A 20,603-nucleotide genomic window follows, 5' to 3' on the forward strand; every position below is an offset into this window, starting at 1 on the left:
GCGGATGAAAATTGACAACTGGGCAATGTCAGAAATGTCGGTGCTCTCATCCACAGCCAAGGAATATGCAATAAAATCTTTTCCCTTTTTCACAAGCTGCTCTTTTAGATTGATGGACAACTGGTCTACTCTCTCGGCAATGGTGTTTCTGCTCAGACTCACATTTAAAAAGAGTTGCCTTTTTTCTGGGCAAACTTCGTCACAAACTTTAATCATGCAGTTTTTGATGAAATCCCCCTCCGTAAATGGCCGGGCTGATTTAGCGATCTCTTCTGCCAAAATAAAACTGGCCTTGACAGTTGCGTCCGCGTGTGTGTCCGCGTGTTTCGTTTCATAATGTCGTCTCAGATTATACTCTTTCAGTACCGCCACACTTTCTCCACACAGAAGACACACAGGTTTTCCAGCTACCTTCGTGAACATATACTCCGACTCCCACCTTGTTTGAAACCCCCGGTTCTCAGTATCCACCTTCCGTTTTGCCATTTTTGATGGGTATCTGAAAGTTAATTTTACTGTGATGCTGACGACTGCTGTGCCAATAAATATTGAAATGAAGCAGCCTACTGCTCGGTGCGTCACCTTTGCATTGTGGGAAATGTAGTATTGGTGCGTGTAAAAGATCTGCGGGCTGCCGGCTTGCTGCGGGCCGGTTCTAATAATAAATCAAGATCATCCCAGGGGCCGTAAAAAACCTTCTTGCGGGCCGGATGTGGCCCGCGGGCCTTGACTCTGACATATGTGGTCTAGCATGTCATTGTGTGCTGTAGCCTTAAGATTTCCCTTCACTGGAATTAAGGGGCCGAGCCCGAACCATGAAAAACAGCCCCAGACCATTATTCCTCCTCAACCAAACTTTACAGTTGACCCTATACATTGGGGCAGGTAGCGTTCTGTTGGCATCTGCCAAACCCCGATTTGTCAGTCAGACTGCCAAATGGTGAAACGTGATTCATCACTCCAGAGAACGTGTTTCCACTGCTCCGGAGTACAAAGGCGACGAGCTTTACACCACTCCAGCCGACGCTTGGCATTGTTGGTTCCAGAGGCAGTTTGGAACCGAGGACGGATGATTTTTACGCACTACACGCTTCAGCATTCGGTGGTCCCGTTCTGTGAGCTTGTGTGACCTACCACTTCGCGGCTGAGCCGTTGTTGTCCTAGACGTTTCCACTTCACAATAACAGCACTTAGAGTTGACCGGGGCAGCTCTAGCAGGGCAAAAATTTGACAAACTGACTTGTTGGAAAGGTGGCATCCTATGACGGTGCCACGTTGAAAGTCACATTGCCTGAGTAAGGCAATTCTACTGCCAATGTTTGTCTATGGAGATTGCCTGCCTGTGTGCTCGATTTTATACACCTGTCAGCAACGGGTGGGGCTGAAATAGCCAAATTCACTAATTTGAATTTGAAGATCCACATACTTTTGTATATATACTGTAAATAAGCAAATTAATTTCAATAGAAAAATAATCTGTTCTCTTTCTCTATTCCCTCCAGACGGACAGTATAGAGCAGGCAGCGGAGGACCCTGGACAGGAGGAGGTGGTGCAGCAGTGTATGGCCAACCAGGGCTGGCTGGAGACCCTCTTCAACTCCTTCATCGACCTGCTGACCCTCAGCACCAAAGCCTGATGAGGGAAGAGGGGGCACAGTCCGAAATAGTGCACTACAATTGGCCTAAGCCATAAGGCCTATATGGAGAATAGGGTGCCATTTGGAAAGCAGAATGTGGGTTGAAGAAGGGAGGGGTGGGGAGGGAGGAGGTATACAGTATTTGGGAGACATAGCAAGAGAGTTGGAGTGGAGAACACTGGACTGTACCAAGATGGAGAGGGGGGGGATTCAGACCCTACCACTCTAGTTCTTGCCCAGCGAGAAAGACCGAACAGTCAATGTTCAGTCTGTGAGTACGGTTGAGTTTTAACTTAAAATGGATGCTACAATGAACTGTTTTTAGCGCTTTTGTTTAGTTTTTCTCTCACAAAGTATCTCTTGACTAAAGAAAAGAGAAGGACGGAGGAGAGCGGAGGAGGCGGATTGAAAATAGTGAATGTGTGAGGGTACGACGTCTGCCACTTGACCTGAACAGGGAAAGCAGGGGACCACGGTGAATCAGTCAGCACTACAGAAAAGATTGCGATCTACATCCAAACATGCACGGGCACACACACACACCAACATACAAACACTATATATATATATATACGTATATGTATTAATAATTATGATTTGTATTATTTATACAAGGAAATGACCCTCCCTAGCTGGGATTGTTTGCTGTTGTTATTTTAAATAATAATGTTTTGTTAGGGTATACATGAAATGGCCTGCCCAAAATCCTTTGCTCAGTCCCCCTTTTACTGCTGAAGGTAAAAAAGAGTGGAGGGGAGAAAAACTGAGGTGAAGGGAGGGAGGGAGGGAGGGAGGTTAGAGGAGTGTGTGATGTTCCCTTTTTTCTGTCTGCCTAAATAAATTGTGAGGGGGAAAAATGTATTTAAAACCTAAGCAAACTGTGTTCTTTATGTTTGTTCTTCAAAAGACAATGAGAGCAGAGTTTACACCTGAAGTTAATAAATTAAAATAAATATCTGTTCGCTTTCTAAAAGAAAGCTCTGTGGTTTTAGGGAGGTGTAACTGTGAAAAAGCGTATAAAATCTGTGTTGACTGTTTTTATTTGATCTGTTTGTTGTTTATGATAATTATTATTTTGGAGGTTTACCTATTTGTTCAAGCTCTCTTATCTGTAAATATTGTACAGTTACTTGAGTCTCTAAAGCCCAGTTCCTCTTCTGTACATGCTATTCCTGTATTTGACAAAAGCAAATAAAAATGTGAAAATGACAGTGAAAATGTTTGTTTTTCCTCCTACAACTTTATAAGAGAATGCATTATAGTAAGGGTGTGGTTGACCACATATCGGGGTTGGGGCCAAATCCATTTCAATTCCAGTCAATTAAAATTGTACACTGAAATTGCAATTCCAATGAGGGACATTTGGTGTCCTTTTGATTTGACTGGAAATAGGATTTTCCCAACCCTGGACAACATGTACTATTGTTAAGTACACTATATATACAAAAGTATGTGGACACCCCTTCAAATTAGTGGCTTCGTCTATTTTAGCCACACCTGTTGCTGACAGGTGTATAAAATCAAGCACACAGCAATCTCCATAGACAAACATTGGCAGTAGAATGGCCTTACTAAAAAGCTCAGTGACTTTCAACGTGGCACCATCATAGGATGCCACCTTTCCAACAAGTCAGTTTGTCAAATTTCTGCCCTGCTAGAGGTGCCACAGTTAACTGTAAGTAGTGTTATCGTGAAGCGGAAATGTCTTGGACACCAACGTCTCAGCCACAAAGTGGTAGGTCACGTAAGCTCACAGAACAGGACCGCCAAGTGCTGAAGCTCGTTAAAAAGTGTCTGTCCTCGGTTGCAACACTCACTACAGAGCTCCAAACCATACAGAAATGGTTTGTTGAGATCTGTGTGGAAGAACTTGACTGACCTGCACAGAGCCCTGACCTCAACCCCATCGAACACCTTTGAGATGAACTGGAACGCCGACTGCGAGCCAGGCCTAATCGCCCAACATCAGTGCCCGACCTCACTAATGCTCTTGTGGCTGAGTTAAAGCAAGTCCACGCAGCAATGTTCCAACATCTCTAGTGGAAAGCCTTCTCAGAAGAGTGGAGGCTGTTATAGCAGTAAAGGGGGAACCAACTCTATATTAATGCCCATGATCTTGGCATGAGATGTTTGACGTGTCCACATACTTTTGGTCATGTAGTGTATGTTGACCTGAAATTGTCTGAAAAAATACAGAGGAATGAAACAGCTCAGATTGGGCAGGAGGGGATATAAGAAAATGGGTAGGAGTTCAGAGGTACATACTGACCCAAGAGAAAGGAATATAAATCTGTAAAAGGAGATGCTGTGTATGAGTGAGTCCCCAGCAAACCAAAATTGGTTATTTGAAAGTTCCCAGAACATTCGTTACGTTGAGGCAAATGTTCTCATATCAGAAACTGTCCAGTTGTGCGGATGATTATACAATGTTTGTCTAAAACATTCGCCTGATGTCGCATGAACGTTCCCTTTCACATTTAGTTGCGGCAGTATGTTCTAAAGATATAACTGCTACATTGTGTTATGACATGAACTGGAAACCTAATGGGAATGTTTGGTGGTAGTGATTACAGATTGCTGTGCACAACATTTTAGTGAATGAGAACATTCCAAGGATATTTAATTTAAAACATTTAAAGGAAGACAAAAATAATTTGCTATCAAAAACATTATTTGAATGCTTTTGGTATGTTATCATCCTAATGTTAGATCAAATCTTAACTAGAACTTAATGGGAATCTTAGCTAATGTTCCGGCAATGTTTCCGGTTACGTCAGTTAAAAGTCTGTGCCTGTGAAGTTTCTGATCCAATCAAGTTAATATTTTATTCTGCGTGAAAATGCTGACAAAACATATTCTCTCTGACTGCCCCAGAAGAGTTTCAGAGGATTTTTAACCCTATTGATTATTTTTCCTATCCAAGGCAGACACGGTGACAGTGCAGTACAGCAGGAATGGTTTATTTATATTTCAACATGAGAAACCATATGCATTTTACACTACAGCAAATGTGGGAGGGGAAAGGAAGTCTATACGCAGAGGAATGAATGACAACATGTTGGACGAGGAAAAAGCATGTTACTCAAAAGTAGTGATACCCTTTCACCATCACATGACAGGGACAGACACCTGCACAATAACTGCTCCCACATAATTGATTACAATCATCATGGACCTGTTATTCCCTCTTCAGTCCAATTGTGATATCTGTTCCACATTGGGATTAATGTCCTCAGAGTGGATTGGCTCCTTGGCTGGGTGGAGTGTACAGGTACAGGTACAGGTACAGGAACAGGAACACAAACATACCACACACTCAACCAGATATATCCCCTGTTACAAGCAAATGGCATTGCACCCTTGAACATAAGTGGGGGTATCTCCAGGAGAGGAACCAGAGTGGGAAAATATAGGATATGGAAGCTAAACAACACTACGATTGCCAAGGAATCTGAGGACTCTATTCTCTGCTTCTTGTCCTTTTTCTAGTGTTTTTTTAATTGACATTTTCTTCTCAGGGAATGTACCTGGCTAAACAGTGATTCTAAGAGTGGTGTTTTGGTGGGTGATGCTACCGCATACAGTATATTCAGACTAGCGCTACACAGTGACAGATGAGGTGGGGTACAGACACACGTTCCAAAGTAAAGTGCTTTCAGGTAAATGGAGGAAAGGTGCTATATCAGTGGTGTAAAGTAACTAAGCAAAAAATACTTTGAAGTACTACTTAAGTATTTTTTTTGGGGGGGGGGGGGGGGGGTATCGGTACATTATTCTTTATATTTTATACAACTTTTACTTTTACTCCACCACATTCCTAAATAAAATATGTAGTTTTTGACTCCCATACATTTTCCCTGACACCCAAAAGTACTTGTTACATTTCGAATGCTAATTCAATTCACACACTTATCAAGAAAACACGTGCTCATCCCTACAGCTTCTGATCTGGTGGACTCATTAAACACAAATGCTTCGTTTGTGAATTATGTCTGATTGTTGGAGTGTGTCCCTGGCTATCCATAAATAAATACAAATCAATTGTTCAGTCTAGTTTGCTTAATATAAGGAATTTGAAAGGATTTATAACATTTACCTTTAATTTTGATACTTAAGTGTATTTTTAGCATTGTATTTTACTTTGGATACTTGATAAACCAGATACTTTTTACTGGGTGACTTTCACTTCAGTCATTTTCAAGGTATCTTCACTTTTACTCAAGTATGACAATTGGGTACTTTTTCCACAACTGTGCTATATAAATACAAACCAACCTCTTATCTCTCTTACTCTTTCTGTCTCTTCACCATCCTATGCTGTAAATTCTTGTAATCACCCTCCCATCTCTCATTTTTATTTTCTAACCTCCTTACTTTTCCCTCTCTTCCTCACTCTCTCCCTCTGATTCCACCTCTTCTACAGTGCTCCCCCTCATCTGACCACACAGGGGCTCCAGTCCCCCCCCTGTCATCACTCCCACGGGTTGGATGATCTTGTCCCTGAGAGAGACAGTGGGAGAAAGAGAGAAATTGGAAACATCCATCTATTTCACACACTTGGATAGTCACTAGCTGAAACAGATATGTACTCACAGACACACACACACACACACACACACACACACACAAATACACACACCGTGAGAGCCTGTTGAACAGGCTGATGAGTCTTAGTGCCTCCTGCTCTTTCTCCTGCTCCGTCATTCCCTCCATGGGGTCTGGCTGCTCCTCCTCCACCCTCCCCGTCACTGGGTTGATGCGCCTCTTAGCTTCCCTGTGGAACACAGTTACAAACACCTCCCTTGTAAATACTGTCCACTCCTAACAATCTAAAATTGCTTCTGTTGCATGCTCCGATTTATGCCGTTTTGATAGTTCCAAGTCCAATCTATCAGTCAGAGTAATGTAGCACAAGCCTAAAGATGCATTGTGTACAGTATTACAAAGTGTTGTGTTTGTGACATTATCAATGGTTGTTTTACACACCTGTATTCCTCTGTGTCAGAGTCTGAGTCGCTAGAGTACTGGGCGTGGGTCACCTGACCTCCACTCAGCAAGCCCCTCGCTGCCAGCAAACCTGCTGCGTTACCGTAGCCTGTGTACTTCACAAAACGACTCACTGAGAGACAGACAGAGAGGGAGAAACATAAGATGGCAACATCCATCTATTTCACACACTTGGATTGTCACTAACTGAAACGGAGATGAAGCAGGGGAGAGGGGGGGGGGGGGGGGGGTTATATGAGTTACTACATGTGCTATGAGGGGTTAGTAAGTATGCTGTGATACGAGTGGGTCCTTCTAACCAAGAGTTACTTTGAAATGAGGAGCTAGTAAGTGTGACAGGTGTGTGATATGATGTGGGCACCGTTCTCTTTGCAGAGCACAAAGAGGAGCTCGGCAGCACAGTGCTTGATGTCCGTGTCCATGTGGGTCATCAGGCGCACCAGACGTCCCCTCACTGTGGCCCCCTGCTCCGGCCTCAAGGCCACGTCCCTCAGAGGGGGGAGGATCTATAGCGGTGGACAGGCAGAGGCAGGTGTTAGTGCTGGATGGGAGCAGAAACCTGCTCAACCAGTTAGTTGCTATCCAGAACCCATGTAGGGAGGGGACAGACAGAGGCCCCAATATCACAAGTCGAAGCAGGCTTCTCCAACACAACAATGTAAACCGAACATCAGACTAACATTATCATACCGTATTAAAGCCACAATAATCCGTTGGAGTTTCAGCCCAACAGTTGAGAACAGTACCTGTTGTCTGAGGTAGTGCCGTGTCTCGCGGTGCGCGCGGCAGCTCTCAGTCAACAGATTCAGGACTGGAGTCAGTTTCTCCTTCAACTTCTGACCCTTCATAACAAATTCATAGGTGATATTGTCAGCTTATGACCCTTTATACACACCCGGTATGCTTCCATAGCTATGCTCTATTGAGATGCAACCCTCCACTGTACACCATGCGGAAGCAAACAGCATCCTCATATGAGATAGGTGCCTCCTTTCCTCCCTCCTTTCCTCCCCACTTTCCTCTCTCTCTCAGTCCCTTCCTCCCTCTTCCTCTGCCTCACCCTGTCCAGGCGTCTCTCCATGAAGGTGAGTAGGGTGTGGACAGTGTCCATGTTGACCCCTTCCCACTCCTGTGAACCCTCCGTCAGACGCACAGACAGCAGCACGTCCAGACATTGTAGGGGTAGGGCAGAGAGCACATTCACTGTGTGCCTATGGAGGGTTATAGGTTCAACGTCAAGGGTTAAGGGTCAGGGATCAGAGGTAAGGAGACATGGGGCAAACCTGAAATGGCACCCATTTCAAAATGATTCAGAACATATCTTTTCTACTTCGCCATGAAAAAGTAAACATTTTGACAACACCTAGAATGGCCACCATTACTTTCAAAATAAAGATGCAAATACAAATGCATGGATATACAAGAGAAGAGGGGACAGCAGAATACCCCTGTATCTCCTCAGTGAGTTCTTCTCCGTCACAGGTCAGCAGCAGGCAGTGACGTAGCACTGCAGCCAGGCGGCGATAGAGAGCTGCATCCTCCTGAGAGGGACACAAAGAAAAGGGGGCTTTAAAAAGGCCTCTTGAACACAGATCTAGGATCAGTTTAAACTAACCCCCAGTCTTAGCTTAAAAAGTACTGGATTAGTATTTTGAGATAGCTCCTAGCTACCTACTCTTACCTACTCACAAACTAAAAGCCAAGGATGCCCCATAGAAGACGGACAAGGTACAGATATTGGAATAGATCATGCTATTTGGGACAAAGCCACATTTTAATTCTATGGGACTCTCCTCCACCCACCTCGTCTGGCTCCTGTCTGTGGAAGCTGTATGTGATGTTGAACAGGGTCTTGAGGATCTCCACAGCTCGCTGTGACACCTCCTTAGAGACAGGGGGCGCACTGTGGTCACTCAGCACCTCGTACTCTTCCCCCCACCGCGCAGACAGACACTGCTCCAGAGCTGCAGTCAGCATGGACACCCCTCGCTCCTAACAAAGAGAGACAGGGGGATATGGAGAGAGAGAGAGAAAAGAAAGAGAGATGGAGAGATGGCAGGAGAGAGGGGCATACAGTAGACCTACCCATCCCAAATCATACGCCTAACCATTAGCAGGGAAACCACAACTCCATCCTCCTCTAGGCTGTTACCTGCTGCAGTTGCACCCTGAGCTCTGGTCTCAGAGCCGTCAGCAGGAAGAGCAGCCGTAGTTCATAAAACTGACCACTGGGAAGAGCTTTGGTACTGATCCCCTGCTTCAGCTTGTCAGATAGACCAGAGAGCAGTCTGAGAGAGAGAGAGAGAGAGAGAGAGAGAGAGAGAGAGAGAGAGAGAGAGAGAGAGAGAGAGAGAGAGCGAGAGAGCGAGAGAGAGAGAGAGAGAGAGAGAGAGAGAGAGAGCGAGAGAGAGGGAGCGAGAGAGCGAGAGAGATGAGGGAAGTGATGCCATACTAGATATAGTTTTTGCTGTACTCCAACAGTTGCTCTCCCTCACCTCAGAGCGCTGACCCTCTCTTGCGCCCTCTGACTGTTGTAGATTATATTACAAAGGGCTTTCAGGGCCTCCCTCCTCCCCACCTGGTCATCTTCCTCTTTATCTTCTTTGTCCTCCTCTTCATCCATCTCTTCCCGGGCATCCTTCTTTCCGCGCACCAGAGCTCCATGACCCGGAGAGCAGTGGTGCTCGGCAGTGCAGGTTTCCGTGGAGACAGAGCGCAGGTTGTCATGGCAGGTTTCTGTACTGAGGGTGCAGCAGGGGTCCCTGGTCACTGATGGCGATGTCGTTGCTCCACCTTGGCTGTTGTTGGCCGTATCCAGGGCTGGACAGGTCTGAGTGGAAGCCTGGGCCAAGGAGTGCTGGGTCGGGCTAGCACCGACAACGTTAGCATCCACATTGCTAACTGCTAACAAGATAGCATTAGCATTAGCGCCCCTACTGCACTCACTGGCCTCTGTGTCGCTCTGTTTACAGGCATCCGAACTGACGTCACAGGGGACATAGCCGTAATCTTCTCTCTCGGCATCATGACCTTCCTCCTCGTCTTCCTCCTGGCCTTCGGGGATGGGCAGGGAGGTTATGCCGCCCAGGTGGGCTAGGGTGAGGAGGGCGGTGTCGGTCACCAGGGGCGCCAGAGCCTGCCGGTCGCGGGACAGGATACGTAGCGTACGCAGGGTCACTCTCAGAACCCCCGGCTGGAGCTGGGTACGGATAAACCACACCAGGGCTGCAGCCAGCCTCTGGGGAGAGGAGAGGGGAATTCAGTTTAACTGAAAAGAGCAACAGGTAGAAATAGAGAAATCCATGCACACACACACACACCCTGACTCACCCGTCTGAGAAGGAGATCCTGGTCCTCAGCGTCATCTGAGTCTGAGTTGAAATCAGAGTCAGAGTCGGGAACAAAGTCCCTCATTTTGTTCTTCCTGAACTGGTGAGGGTTAATGGGGGGAGTAGGTTGAGTCATTACACACAATTAGCTTTGGAGTACACACACATACACACTTGCGTAGGCCACACACACACACACACACACACACACACACACACACACACACACACACACACACACACACACACACACACACAGGCACACAGGCACGCACGCACGCACTCACACCCACCCACCCACATACACCCACTAATGAAACACTGCGCTGAATGGAGATTAGTGTAATGTAGAGTAAGGACCTGTCAGCTCAGCTTCCCCCTCCCTCTCTCTTCCCTTTTCTCTCTATTCTTTTCTCTCGGTCTCTCTCTCCCCCCTGTATTCCTATCCCTCTCTCTTTCTGATGGTGTAATGAGTTTGTCTTTTTTTACCTCATCCAGCTCTTTTTGCTGCAGTCATTTGCACAGCCATTATAGTAGAGCCATTATAGGTGGAAGAAAGAAGACATAGAAATGATGAATAATGACATCATTAACATTATGAAGAGATATGACAGAGAGAGAAGAGAGGAGCTGAAGGGGATGACAGAAGAGAGGGAAAGAAGGGGATGATAGGGAGAAGATTACTGTAGGGGAGGGAGGTGGAAAAGAACCATCCCACTGGACAAAAACTGGTTGAATCAACATTGTTTCTACTTCATAAAAAAAAAATAGTAAATGTGATAACGTTGAATCAACATGGAAAACTGATTGGATTTTCAAGAAGTCATCAACATAAAACATAATCAACATAACATAGAATTTTGTGTTTTCTTTTACCCAACTCAATGACATGGTGATCTTTTTTGTTGATGTCACATTCAATTCACGGTATTTGACAACACAACCAAATGTAAATCAAAACTGGAAATTGAAATGACATCTGTGCCCAGTTGGAAGTGAGAAAGAGAGAGAAAGAAAGAAGGAAAGAAAAAAAGAGGACATGAGATAGATAGGACAGCGAGACAGGGAGGGGAGGAGAAGGACAGGGATGGAGTATGAGCGAAAGAGAGAGATAAAGATGAGTGGCGGGGGATGAGCAGGATTTTGTCTAATTACATGGTTAATCTGAGCCTCTGGTGGCCTGACACTGAGAGGGCAGGGACAGGCCAGGGGAATAGACAGAGAGAGAGATGGGAAAGGACAGAGGGCGAAAGAAATAGAAATGAAGCGATGATGGAAGAATGAATTAGAGAGGCAATGGAGAAAAGATGCAAAGGAATGACAGAAATAAAGAGTAGTTCAAGTCTTTTCCTCATCCTCACCTTTCTTCTTTCCCTCTCCTCAATATTGAAGAAGAAGCATTCAGCATACTGTGGAGAAGATATGTGGGAGGGAGGGAGAAAGAGAATTGGAAAGAGAAAGAGAAGGAGAGGGTATAAGAAAACAGTCAAGGATACATGGTGCAGTCATGGAGAATTGTAGTCATGGAAACAGACAGCCACACGGTGTGGTAGTCATGGTTACAGACAGTTGTTTACAGTAGTGTGGTAGTCATAGTAACACAGGCAGTGTAGTACCTGAGTGTTGTAGTGGTCCAGGTGTATCTGGACACTGTCCTGGTCTCCTTGTTTGATGCACTGAATGATCCTCTCCAAGTCCATATCCATATCCATGCTTTCACACACACACACACACACACACACACACACACACACACACACACACACACACACACACACACACACACACACACACACACACACACACACACACACACACACACACACACACACACACACACACACACACACACACACACAATTACAATGCAGAGTGATCAAGCATTACTTTTCATCCTAACGTACAATATTCAATAATAACACCTTCAGTCATGCAATAGCAGCACACATTCTACCTACATCTACACCCTACAAACCTGATGTCCCTACAATGGCAGGATACAGCAACCTTGGTCTTGTCTCTTTGTCTCCCTGTGTTTCTCTGTGCAGTTTCTGTCTCCTAAACCCTGTATGTAATCTAATCTAATCTCCCTCACCTCTTTCTCTCTCTCTCCCCCTCTCTCTCTTTTCACAGTGCAATAGGCCATGGCTTATATTGTGAACAGTGACTAGTAAATGGACAGAGATAGACAGCAAAATAAGGAATGTTTCAAAGATTAGAAATAGGAACAATACAGAGAAGATAGCCTGGTAGTGAAAGGAAAGCAAAAACATGAGGAAATGAAGAGATGCTTTACAAATGAGAATGTTTGAATATTTTATCTTCCTCATAGACAGGCAGACAGACAAACAGACAGACATGCAATGAGAGACAGGCAGGCAGACTTTTGGGAGAGTAAGTGGTCACCATCAAAGAGATAGAGGGAAGACAGAGAAAAAGAGAAAAGACAATAAAAAAAACAAGGAGTGCATGTTGACAAGGTACTGATGTTTGTCATACCTGTTAAAGAATGGCGAAGATGAAAAGAGAGTTGTGGAAAGAGGGAGTTGGAGAGATGAAAGCCTGTGAGCCTATTTACTAATAAGGGTAATTAAAAAATGCATGGATAGGTGCAGGGAGGGATGAGGGGAAATATAAATGCTCTTAGTGAAAAGGACAGATCTTAGTGATCTGTCCTTTTCAGCCATCTATTTCCTGTGTTTGAGTGGCGCAAAATCCACTTGTCACGTAAACCTTGATAGATTGCTTGCTTTCATTTTAGTCCTGTGAGTCTGATACTCTTGCATGTGCCTGTCGTTTTTTTCTGTTAACTAATACGACCGTGGAAATCTTTCCGTTGCATCCAAGAACGCTAATGCTTCATTGAGGATTTAACACATCTTCTTGAGACTTACATTACACGAAAGAGAAGACCATATGTAGGTAAAGTGCATTTTACCATGACAAAAATATGTGTAGAGGTGCAAACAGCGATTTGCAAGGAAGGAGGGAGAGAGAGAGAGAGAGAGAGAGAGAGAAATGTCCCTTTTCTTTTGGAACGTTTTGAGTGTAATGTTTATTTTTTTATTGATTATTTTGTTTATTATCCATTTCACTTGCTTGGGCAATGTAAAAATACGATTCCCATGCCAATAAAACCCTTTGCATTTAATTTAATTTCATTGAGAGAGAGAGCAGGAGCTCTTGGAAGTGGAACCTGTGTCTTCTAACCAATCAGATTAGGTTTTAATAGACCAGTTTGGCTACTCTAATCTGGTTGGTTACAGCTCACATGGGCGTGTGGTCTGGCGCAACCACCTGTCAATCGAGACGTGTGTTACCAGGTTACCACTTGCGCAATGTCCACCAAAGTGCAGCTGTTACTTGTCATGGCGGTAAGTTTAAATGTCTTTCTTATATGGCTAGTTAGCCAGCTTTTTTGCCCTTTGTAAAACTTTTTGGGAAGCTATTGTCCAAGTCTCCCTCTCCTTGCTTGCACATCTCTGTTTGCCCAAATATAAATATTTTTCTCATGGTAGAGCGCAAAGCACTGCATTGCTCGCAAATATTGGCCTTGTTCAAGAGGATCAAAACCGCATTATAAATGGGTGGTTCCAGCCCTGAAAGCTGACAGCTGTGGTATATCAGACTATATACCACGGGTATGACAAAACATTTATTTGTACTGCTCTACGTTGGTAACCAGTTTATAATAGCAATAAGGCACCTTGGGGGGGTTGTGATAAATGGCCAATATGCCACTGCTAGGGGCTGTATCCAGGCACTCCGCGTTGCGTTGTGCCTAAGAACAGTCCTTAGCTGTGGTATATTTAATTATTATTTTATTTTTTATTTAACCTTTATATAACTAAACAAGTCAGTTAAGAACAAATTATTATTTACAATGACGGCCTACCCCGGCCAAACCCGGGCGACCCTGGGCCAATCGCGGCCTAATGTGATGCAGCCTGGATTCGAACCAGGGACTGCAGTGACTCCTCTTGCACTGAGATGCAGTGCCTTAGACCGCTGTGACTTAGACCGCTGCGACACTTGGGAGAAGAAAAAATATACATAATAACAAAAAAATGATATTGGCGATGTACCACAACCCCTCTTGCCTTATTGCTTAATTATACAATGGGGGGTTCTAATCCTGAATGCTGATTGGTTACCACAGGCTAAATCTATGATGCTAAAATGCCTATTTTAGAATTTTTTGCAAATGTTTTAAAAATAACAAAGTGAAGTACCTTATTTACATAAGTATTCAGACCCTTTGCTATGAGACTCAAAATTGAGTTCAGGTGCATCCTGTTTCCATTGATCATCCTTGAGATGTTTATACAACTTGATTGGAGTCCACAAGTGGTACATTTAATTAATTGGACATGATTTGGAAAGGACACAGCTGTCTATATAAGGTCCCACAGCTGACAGTAGCTCCGAGACAGGATTGTGTCGAGGCACAAATCTGGGGAATGGTACCAAAAACATTCTGCAGCATTGAAGGTCCCCAAGAAGATCATTCTTAAATGAAAAAGTTTGGAACCACCAAGACTCTTCCTAGAGCTGGCCGCCTGGCCAAACTGAGCATTCAGGAGAGAAGAGCCTTGGTTAGGGAGGTGACCAAGAACCCGATGGGTTCCTCTGTGGAGATGGGAGAAGGACAACCATCTCTGCAGCAGTCCATCAATCGGTCCGTTATGGTAGATTGGCCAGACGGCTTGGAGTTTGCCAAAAGTCACCTAAAGGACTCTCATGATTAACAAGATTCTCTGGTCTGATGAAACAAAGATTGAACTCTTTGGCCTGAATGCCAAGTGTCACGTGTGGAGGAAACCAGGCACCAATCCTTAAGGTGAAGCATGGTGGCTGCAGCATCATGCTGTGGGGATGTTGTTCAGCGGCAAAGACTGGGAGACTAGTCAGGATCGAGGGAAAGATGAACGGAGCAAAGAACAGAGAGATACTTAATGAAAACCTGCTCCAGAGCGCTCAGGACCTCAGACTGGGGCGAAGGTTCACCGTCCAACAGGACAACGACCCTAAGCACACAGCCAAGACAACGCAAAAGTGGCTTTGGGACATGTCTCTGAATGTCCTTGAGTGGCCCAGCCAGAGCCCAGACTTGAACCCAATGAAACACCTGCAAATAGCTGTGCAGTGTCGCTCCCCATCCAACCTTACAGAACTTGAGAGGATCTGCAGAGAAGAATGGGAGAAACTCCCCAAATACACTTGTGCTAAGCTTGTTGTGCAAAACCCAAGAAGACTCGAGGCTGTAATCGCTGCCAAAGGTGCTTCAACAAACTACTGAGTAAATACTAATGCAATTGTGATATTTCCGTTATTTTATTTTTTTTATACATTTGCAAAAATGTATAAAAAGCAGTTTTTGCTTTGTCGTTATGGGGTATTGTGTGTAGATTGATAAGGGGAAAAAAATTATTTAATCAATTTTGGAATAAGGCTGTAGTGTAACAAAATGTGGAAAAGTCAAGGGGTCTAAATAGTTTCCGAATGCACTGGAGGTGTGCAATAAATACAATATGGGTTAGACAAATGCATCAATCGTTTTGTATATGATATGATAACGAAAATGGGAAAACAGCAGCCCCCTATGAGCAGAACACATTTTATGGAAAGGTTTTATTTCTAGTGCCTTGTTTAGACCTCTTGGAGACAGTGTTGAAGAAATGTATCCAAAAGGACTCTAGTCTCAGGAGGTAATTGTCGATAATTGTCGATTTTGCTTTTGATTTGAAACCTCATTTCCTGCTTACTTAATTAAAGGCAAATGTGGAAAAGGCATAATGGGGAGGATACTGCATGAATTGCTACAACAATTGGCCTACTTTTCTGAAATGTATACCTACCACCTTTCAGAGTGGCTGAAAATCAATGATATGGAGAAAGTCTTGTTCAACAATTTTAGAAGAACTTGTGTGGAAAAAGGACTGGTGAGGTGAAATATACTTCTCCCATGGGCAAAGAAACTCAAAAGGGGTGATGATATTAATTACAATAATTTTGATCCACATGTGCAAATTGTCCAAACAGATACGTAGATGGATGATTTTTTGTATGTTATTGGACCATTAACAGGCATGGCTCCAGTGTTGATTTCAGCATGTAAATCTTGGTGGGGCAAAAAAATATGCCAGCAAAGTCACTACACAACACTAAACAATACATTAATTGTACTATAACGGTGACAAACGGTGCCCACAAACTGTTATGGCCTAAATAAAGCTTTCCCAACAGCAGAGTCACAATAGAAGTCCCAACACCTTACCACTACTACGCCTTGGTATCAGCGGAGCCTTGTCGGGCAGTGAAACAGTTCATTCAGCCTCATTTACTGCCTTTTAAAAACAGCTGATATGGCTGAGATGTACAAATTATGGCATAAGGGGACGACGAGCGGATGAGTCAATCCGTAATTTCGATTAGGCATAAATGAGCGAGCTAGGATGAACATTGTCAATATAACTATTTGTTCAGCACTTTTGAAATGTACAGCAACAGAATTCAGAACTCTGAATTCTTACAGTGTTCTCCCTGTACACCAAGTCAGAACCGTTCGTAGGATAAATAAAGGGGGCATATAAGCAGACCATGAAAGCTCTTACAATATTCAATGATTACATTTCTCAAAAACAGGAAGGCTACATGTGCACCACCAAGTCAGAACAGTAGGCGAAATTAAGAGGTGAAAATAGACCAAATTATTAGGGTGAGGCACAAGGGCTATTAACAGCTTACTACACAACATGCACTTAGTATTATTTGCTTAGCTACAGTATACATATCTCCCTGGCATATTTTATCATTTATGCAGCAGCATACAAGACATTTTTGGACTCACCTTGAACAGGAAAGTGGTGCGGTGGTCTTTCGTGGACAAATTTTGTCATCCAACTTTGTCATCAAAGTCTGGCATTCTCTGGATTGATGGTGCTTTCAAGACAACTGGGAACTCTGGGGGGAAAAGTAGAATCGTGATGACGTCAGTGATCTTCAGGTCATAGTTCTAGAAAGAGGCCCGAGTTCCAAATGTACAATTCCAAGTTGGATGAAAGTTCAACAAACGTATTTTCCCAGTCGTAGCTCGTTTTTACAGAGTTCCCAGTTGTTTTGAACTCACCAAAGTCAGATTTTGCAGTTCCGAGTTAACAGTTGTCTTGAGTGCGGCACAAATCATGCTTCATTGACAGCATGGCCAATGTTTGTCACGGATCCCCCCGGCGCTGCTGCTCATGCTGTTCACCAGTTCAGGAGGTCTACGTCACCAGCTTTCTAGGCTTCACTGAACGGGATTCAATATCATCAACCCCGGACTGTCTTCTCTAAAAATTTCCCCTGATTAGCATGTTATATATGTGCCCTCTGTTCCCTCTGTCTTTGTCGGTTATTGTTCCCATGTCTGTTGGTCGTGTGAGTACCTATGCATTGGTGAAGCTCTTATGCTGTGTGCTTTATATATTGTGTATTACGGGTATCGTCCCGTGTCATTCAACAAGGTTTACCCTCGTTCTTTTGTTTGGGTACAGCCCAGTGTTTTTGTATATGTGTTTATTTTGGGTGTATTAAAAACCCCTATTGTGTATTCCTGCGCCTGTCTCCGAATCCTTTATACCAGCGTGACAATGTGTATCATTTTAAACTAGGAAAAGAGACCTTTAATCTTAGACTTGGGACCACATAGGCACTTTCTGGATGCCAAGAGTGCGCAAAGCTGTCATCAAGGCAAAGGGTGGCTAATTGAACAATATCAAATATAAAATATATTTTGATTTGTTTAACACTTTTTTGGTTACTACATGATTCCATATGTGTTATTTCATAGTTTTTATGTCTTCACTATTATTCTGCAATGTAGAAAATAGTGAAAATAAAGAAAAAACCCTGCAATGAGTAGGGCAGAGGGTCCACCATTAACCCAATGGGTGGTCGGTTCTGGGGGAAGCCCTGGCGGTGATGAACGATCTCCTACCTTGACATTTTTAGAAACCATTTTTTCCGTTGTTAATGTTTCTTAAAGTTAACCAAGGTTGCCAGGTACACGGTGTTTCCTCCGACACATTGGTGTGGCTGGCTTCCGGGTTGGATGGCGCTGTGTTAAGAAGCAGTGCGGCTTGGTTGGGTTGTGTATTGGAGGACGCATGACTTCAAGTTCCTCGGACAGTCCAGTACATTACTAGGGCCGAGCTCCCTGCCATCCAGGACCTCAATATCAGGCTGTGTGCAAAGAAGGTCTGGATAATTGTCAAAGACCCCAACCAGCCAAGCCATAGACTGTCTATGCTGCCGCATGGCAAGAGGTATAGGTGCATCAAGTTTGACACCAACAGGCTCTTGAACAGCTTCTATCCCCAAGCAATACGACTGATAAATAGCTAACAAAATAGCTACATGGACCGAGTTTACCTTATCTTTATTGGCCTTTTATTTCATTATTTGCACTGTCTCTATGCACACTCACAGGGCCCTACACACTGTCACACCAACACACACACACAAACACTCATTGTTCTCACTCACACATAATATGCACATACATTTATACTGACTTTACACACCCGCACACCCACTCACATGCAAGCTGCTGCTAGTCTTTTTATATTATATTCTGTTGCCTAGTCACCTTACCATTATACCGATCTACCTCCGTCACTCCAGTATCCTATCCCTGCACAGTTACAGTTAGTATTGGAACTTACTTTTTAAATATTTCCTGTATATAGTATACTTACTTTATTGTGTATTGCTTATTTATTTTTCCCCCTATTTTTTTCTAGTAACACATAGTTTTTGATTATTGCATTGTTAGGTTTTGAGTTTGCAAGGAAGACATTTCACTACATGTGCATGTGATATTAACAATGTTAACAACAATTAACACATTTACTGGCTAACTACAGTGACTTGGATGAAGCTACATCTCCAGTAGTCTTTCACTCTCTCTCAGCTTTGTTTGACAGTACAGTCTGTCACCACTATAGGCCATATCAAGATGTATTGTCACAGCATTGATATCACTCAAAGATATGTGTAGAATGGCCTTAATCTCCTGCACCTTGCTCTCTGCCCCTACTCATTTGGGCTGCTCAGTTATGCCACCTGCTGGATCATAAAATTACTGCTGCTGTAATTCATTTCATTAACACTCTTACTACGGTCATACTGTTGATCACAACCATCAAAGTAACATTCGGAATTAAAATTAAGGGAATTTAATTAATTTTGACATTTGCTCAGTACTTGAAGGATGTCATTTCTTGGAAGGGGAGTATTGAGCCAATATCTTCTCTGTATCTATCTCCAGATCCAGAGGCATCAGGCAGTCGGTCCCCTGTTATCCTGGTCAAATTATTTGTGGTAGAAAATTCCCATGACATTCTGATTCATAATTTAGCTTTATTGGGGCAATGGAACGTTTGGGCCAGCATAGTGCCCACTAAAATGCTAATGATAAAACACCATATGAGAGCTTTTGTAACTAAGCCCTAATTTTGTGTTGTACACTTTTGTAATTACTATATCCTATGGGAGCAGCTAGAGGAATTTGGATACTGAAGTTGAAAATAGGTCTTAAAATATAACTGAGTTTCCAGACCAGGGGCACAAATGAGTGAGATTTACTACAAAAAAAAAAAACAGATATACCACATTGGTACACGCTGTTGAAATTAGGACAGAAAACCAACTGGAAAATGGCTTTTATGCTTCAAATGTCATACTCCATAAAAGTGTCATCTGTCAACCTTCAGTAAAAAAAAGCCCACTTGAAGCAAATGTAAACACGCAATATAACCGATTTAATTCAAGAAAAGTTGAACAAGAGTCAGTAAAGTTTAGGATGAGGGGGATAAAGTCGTTGATGTCGTCTGACAGCCTGGGATTGGTGCCAACAGCAAAGTAACTTCCCCTAGTATATCCAGGAGAGAAAGAGAGAGAGAGAACGTGGCAGTGAATGGATCATTCAAATTATGTGAAAGGGACACAGCATTCTAACACACAGGTAACAAGTAAATAACCTGATGTGGACAACAAAATCAGAGTCAAACTACACTATACATTGCATTCGAAAACTATTCAGACCCCTATCCCTTTTTCCACATGTTGTTTTATTCTAAAATGGATGAAATAAATGTTTTTCCTCATCAATCTACACACAGACAAAGCAAAGCAAAAACAGGTTTTTAGAAAATGTTGCAAATGTATTACAAATTTAAAACATTGAAATAATACCTGTGGTAAATTCAATAGATTGGACATAATTTGGAAAGGCACACACCTGTCTATATAAGGTCCCACAGTTGACAGTGTATGTCAGAGCAAAAACTAAGCCATGAGGTTGAAGGAAACGTCTGTAGAGCTCCGAGACAGGATTATGTCTAGGCACAGACCTGAGGAAGGGTATCAAAAAATGTCTGCATCGTTGAAGGTGCCCAAGAACACAGTGGTCTCCATCATTCTTAAATGGAAGAAGTTTGGAACCGCCAAGACTCTTCCTAGAGCTGGTTGCCTGGCCAAACTGAGCAATCGGGGGAGAAGGGCCTTGGTCAGGGTGGTGACCAGGAACCCGATGGTGGCTCTGACCAAGCTCCAGAGTTCCTCTGTGGAGATAGAAAAACCTCCCAAA

General features: G+C 43.5%; 3 protein-coding genes across 4 annotated transcripts in view; 1 reads left to right on the top strand and 2 right to left on the bottom strand.

Moving 5' to 3' along the window:
- Window positions 1–2,399, top strand: part of LOC139420905 (proline rich 12b) — a 37,006-nt gene extending 34,607 nt beyond the window's left edge. Inside the window, exon 16 of the mRNA XM_071171319.1 lies at window positions 1,503–2,399. Coding sequence (XP_071027420.1) covers window positions 1,503–1,637 — 135 coding nt within the window. The 3' untranslated portion in view covers window positions 1,638–2,399. The remainder of the gene's footprint in view (window positions 1–1,502) is intronic.
- Window positions 1–20,603, bottom strand: part of LOC139420919 (uncharacterized) — a 439,502-nt gene that overhangs the window by 408,847 nt on the left and 10,052 nt on the right. The window lies entirely within an intron of this gene.
- On the bottom strand, window positions 4,582–12,021 carry LOC139420906 (chaperone Ric-8A). The gene is made up of 15 exons (XM_071171320.1): window positions 11,949–12,021; window positions 11,590–11,686; window positions 11,335–11,382; window positions 10,463–10,480; window positions 9,975–10,073; window positions 9,140–9,882; window positions 8,797–8,932; window positions 8,448–8,636; window positions 8,091–8,185; window positions 7,705–7,855; window positions 7,391–7,486; window positions 7,006–7,150; window positions 6,624–6,756; window positions 6,277–6,411; window positions 4,582–6,137 (listed from the first exon to the last, which is right to left on the bottom strand). Exons 2-15 carry the CDS (start codon window positions 11,683–11,685, stop codon window positions 6,008–6,010), a joined length of 2,214 nt encoding a protein of 737 aa, XP_071027421.1. The 5' UTR covers window position 11,686; window positions 11,949–12,021; the 3' UTR covers window positions 4,582–6,007.

Source organism: Oncorhynchus clarkii, chromosome 12, assembly GCF_045791955.1.
Source record: "Oncorhynchus clarkii lewisi isolate Uvic-CL-2024 chromosome 12, UVic_Ocla_1.0, whole genome shotgun sequence".
Taxonomy (NCBI): Eukaryota; Metazoa; Chordata; class Actinopteri; order Salmoniformes; family Salmonidae; genus Oncorhynchus; species Oncorhynchus clarkii.

Excerpts from the sequence above, each read along its gene's own strand:
- LOC139420906 (XM_071171320.1), bottom strand. The coding sequence starts at position 11,685 with ATGGATATGGATATGGACTTGGAGAGGATCATTCAGTGCATCAAACAA. Across the intron at positions 8,933-9,139 it reads GAGAGGGTCAGCGCTCTGAG|ACTGCTCTCTGGTCTATCTG; the intron begins GTGAGGGAGAGC and ends TCTCTCTCTCAG. Across the intron at positions 6,412-6,623 it reads TCTGACACAGAGGAATACAG|GGAAGCTAAGAGGCGCATCA; the intron begins GTGTGTAAAACA and ends TGTGTTCCACAG.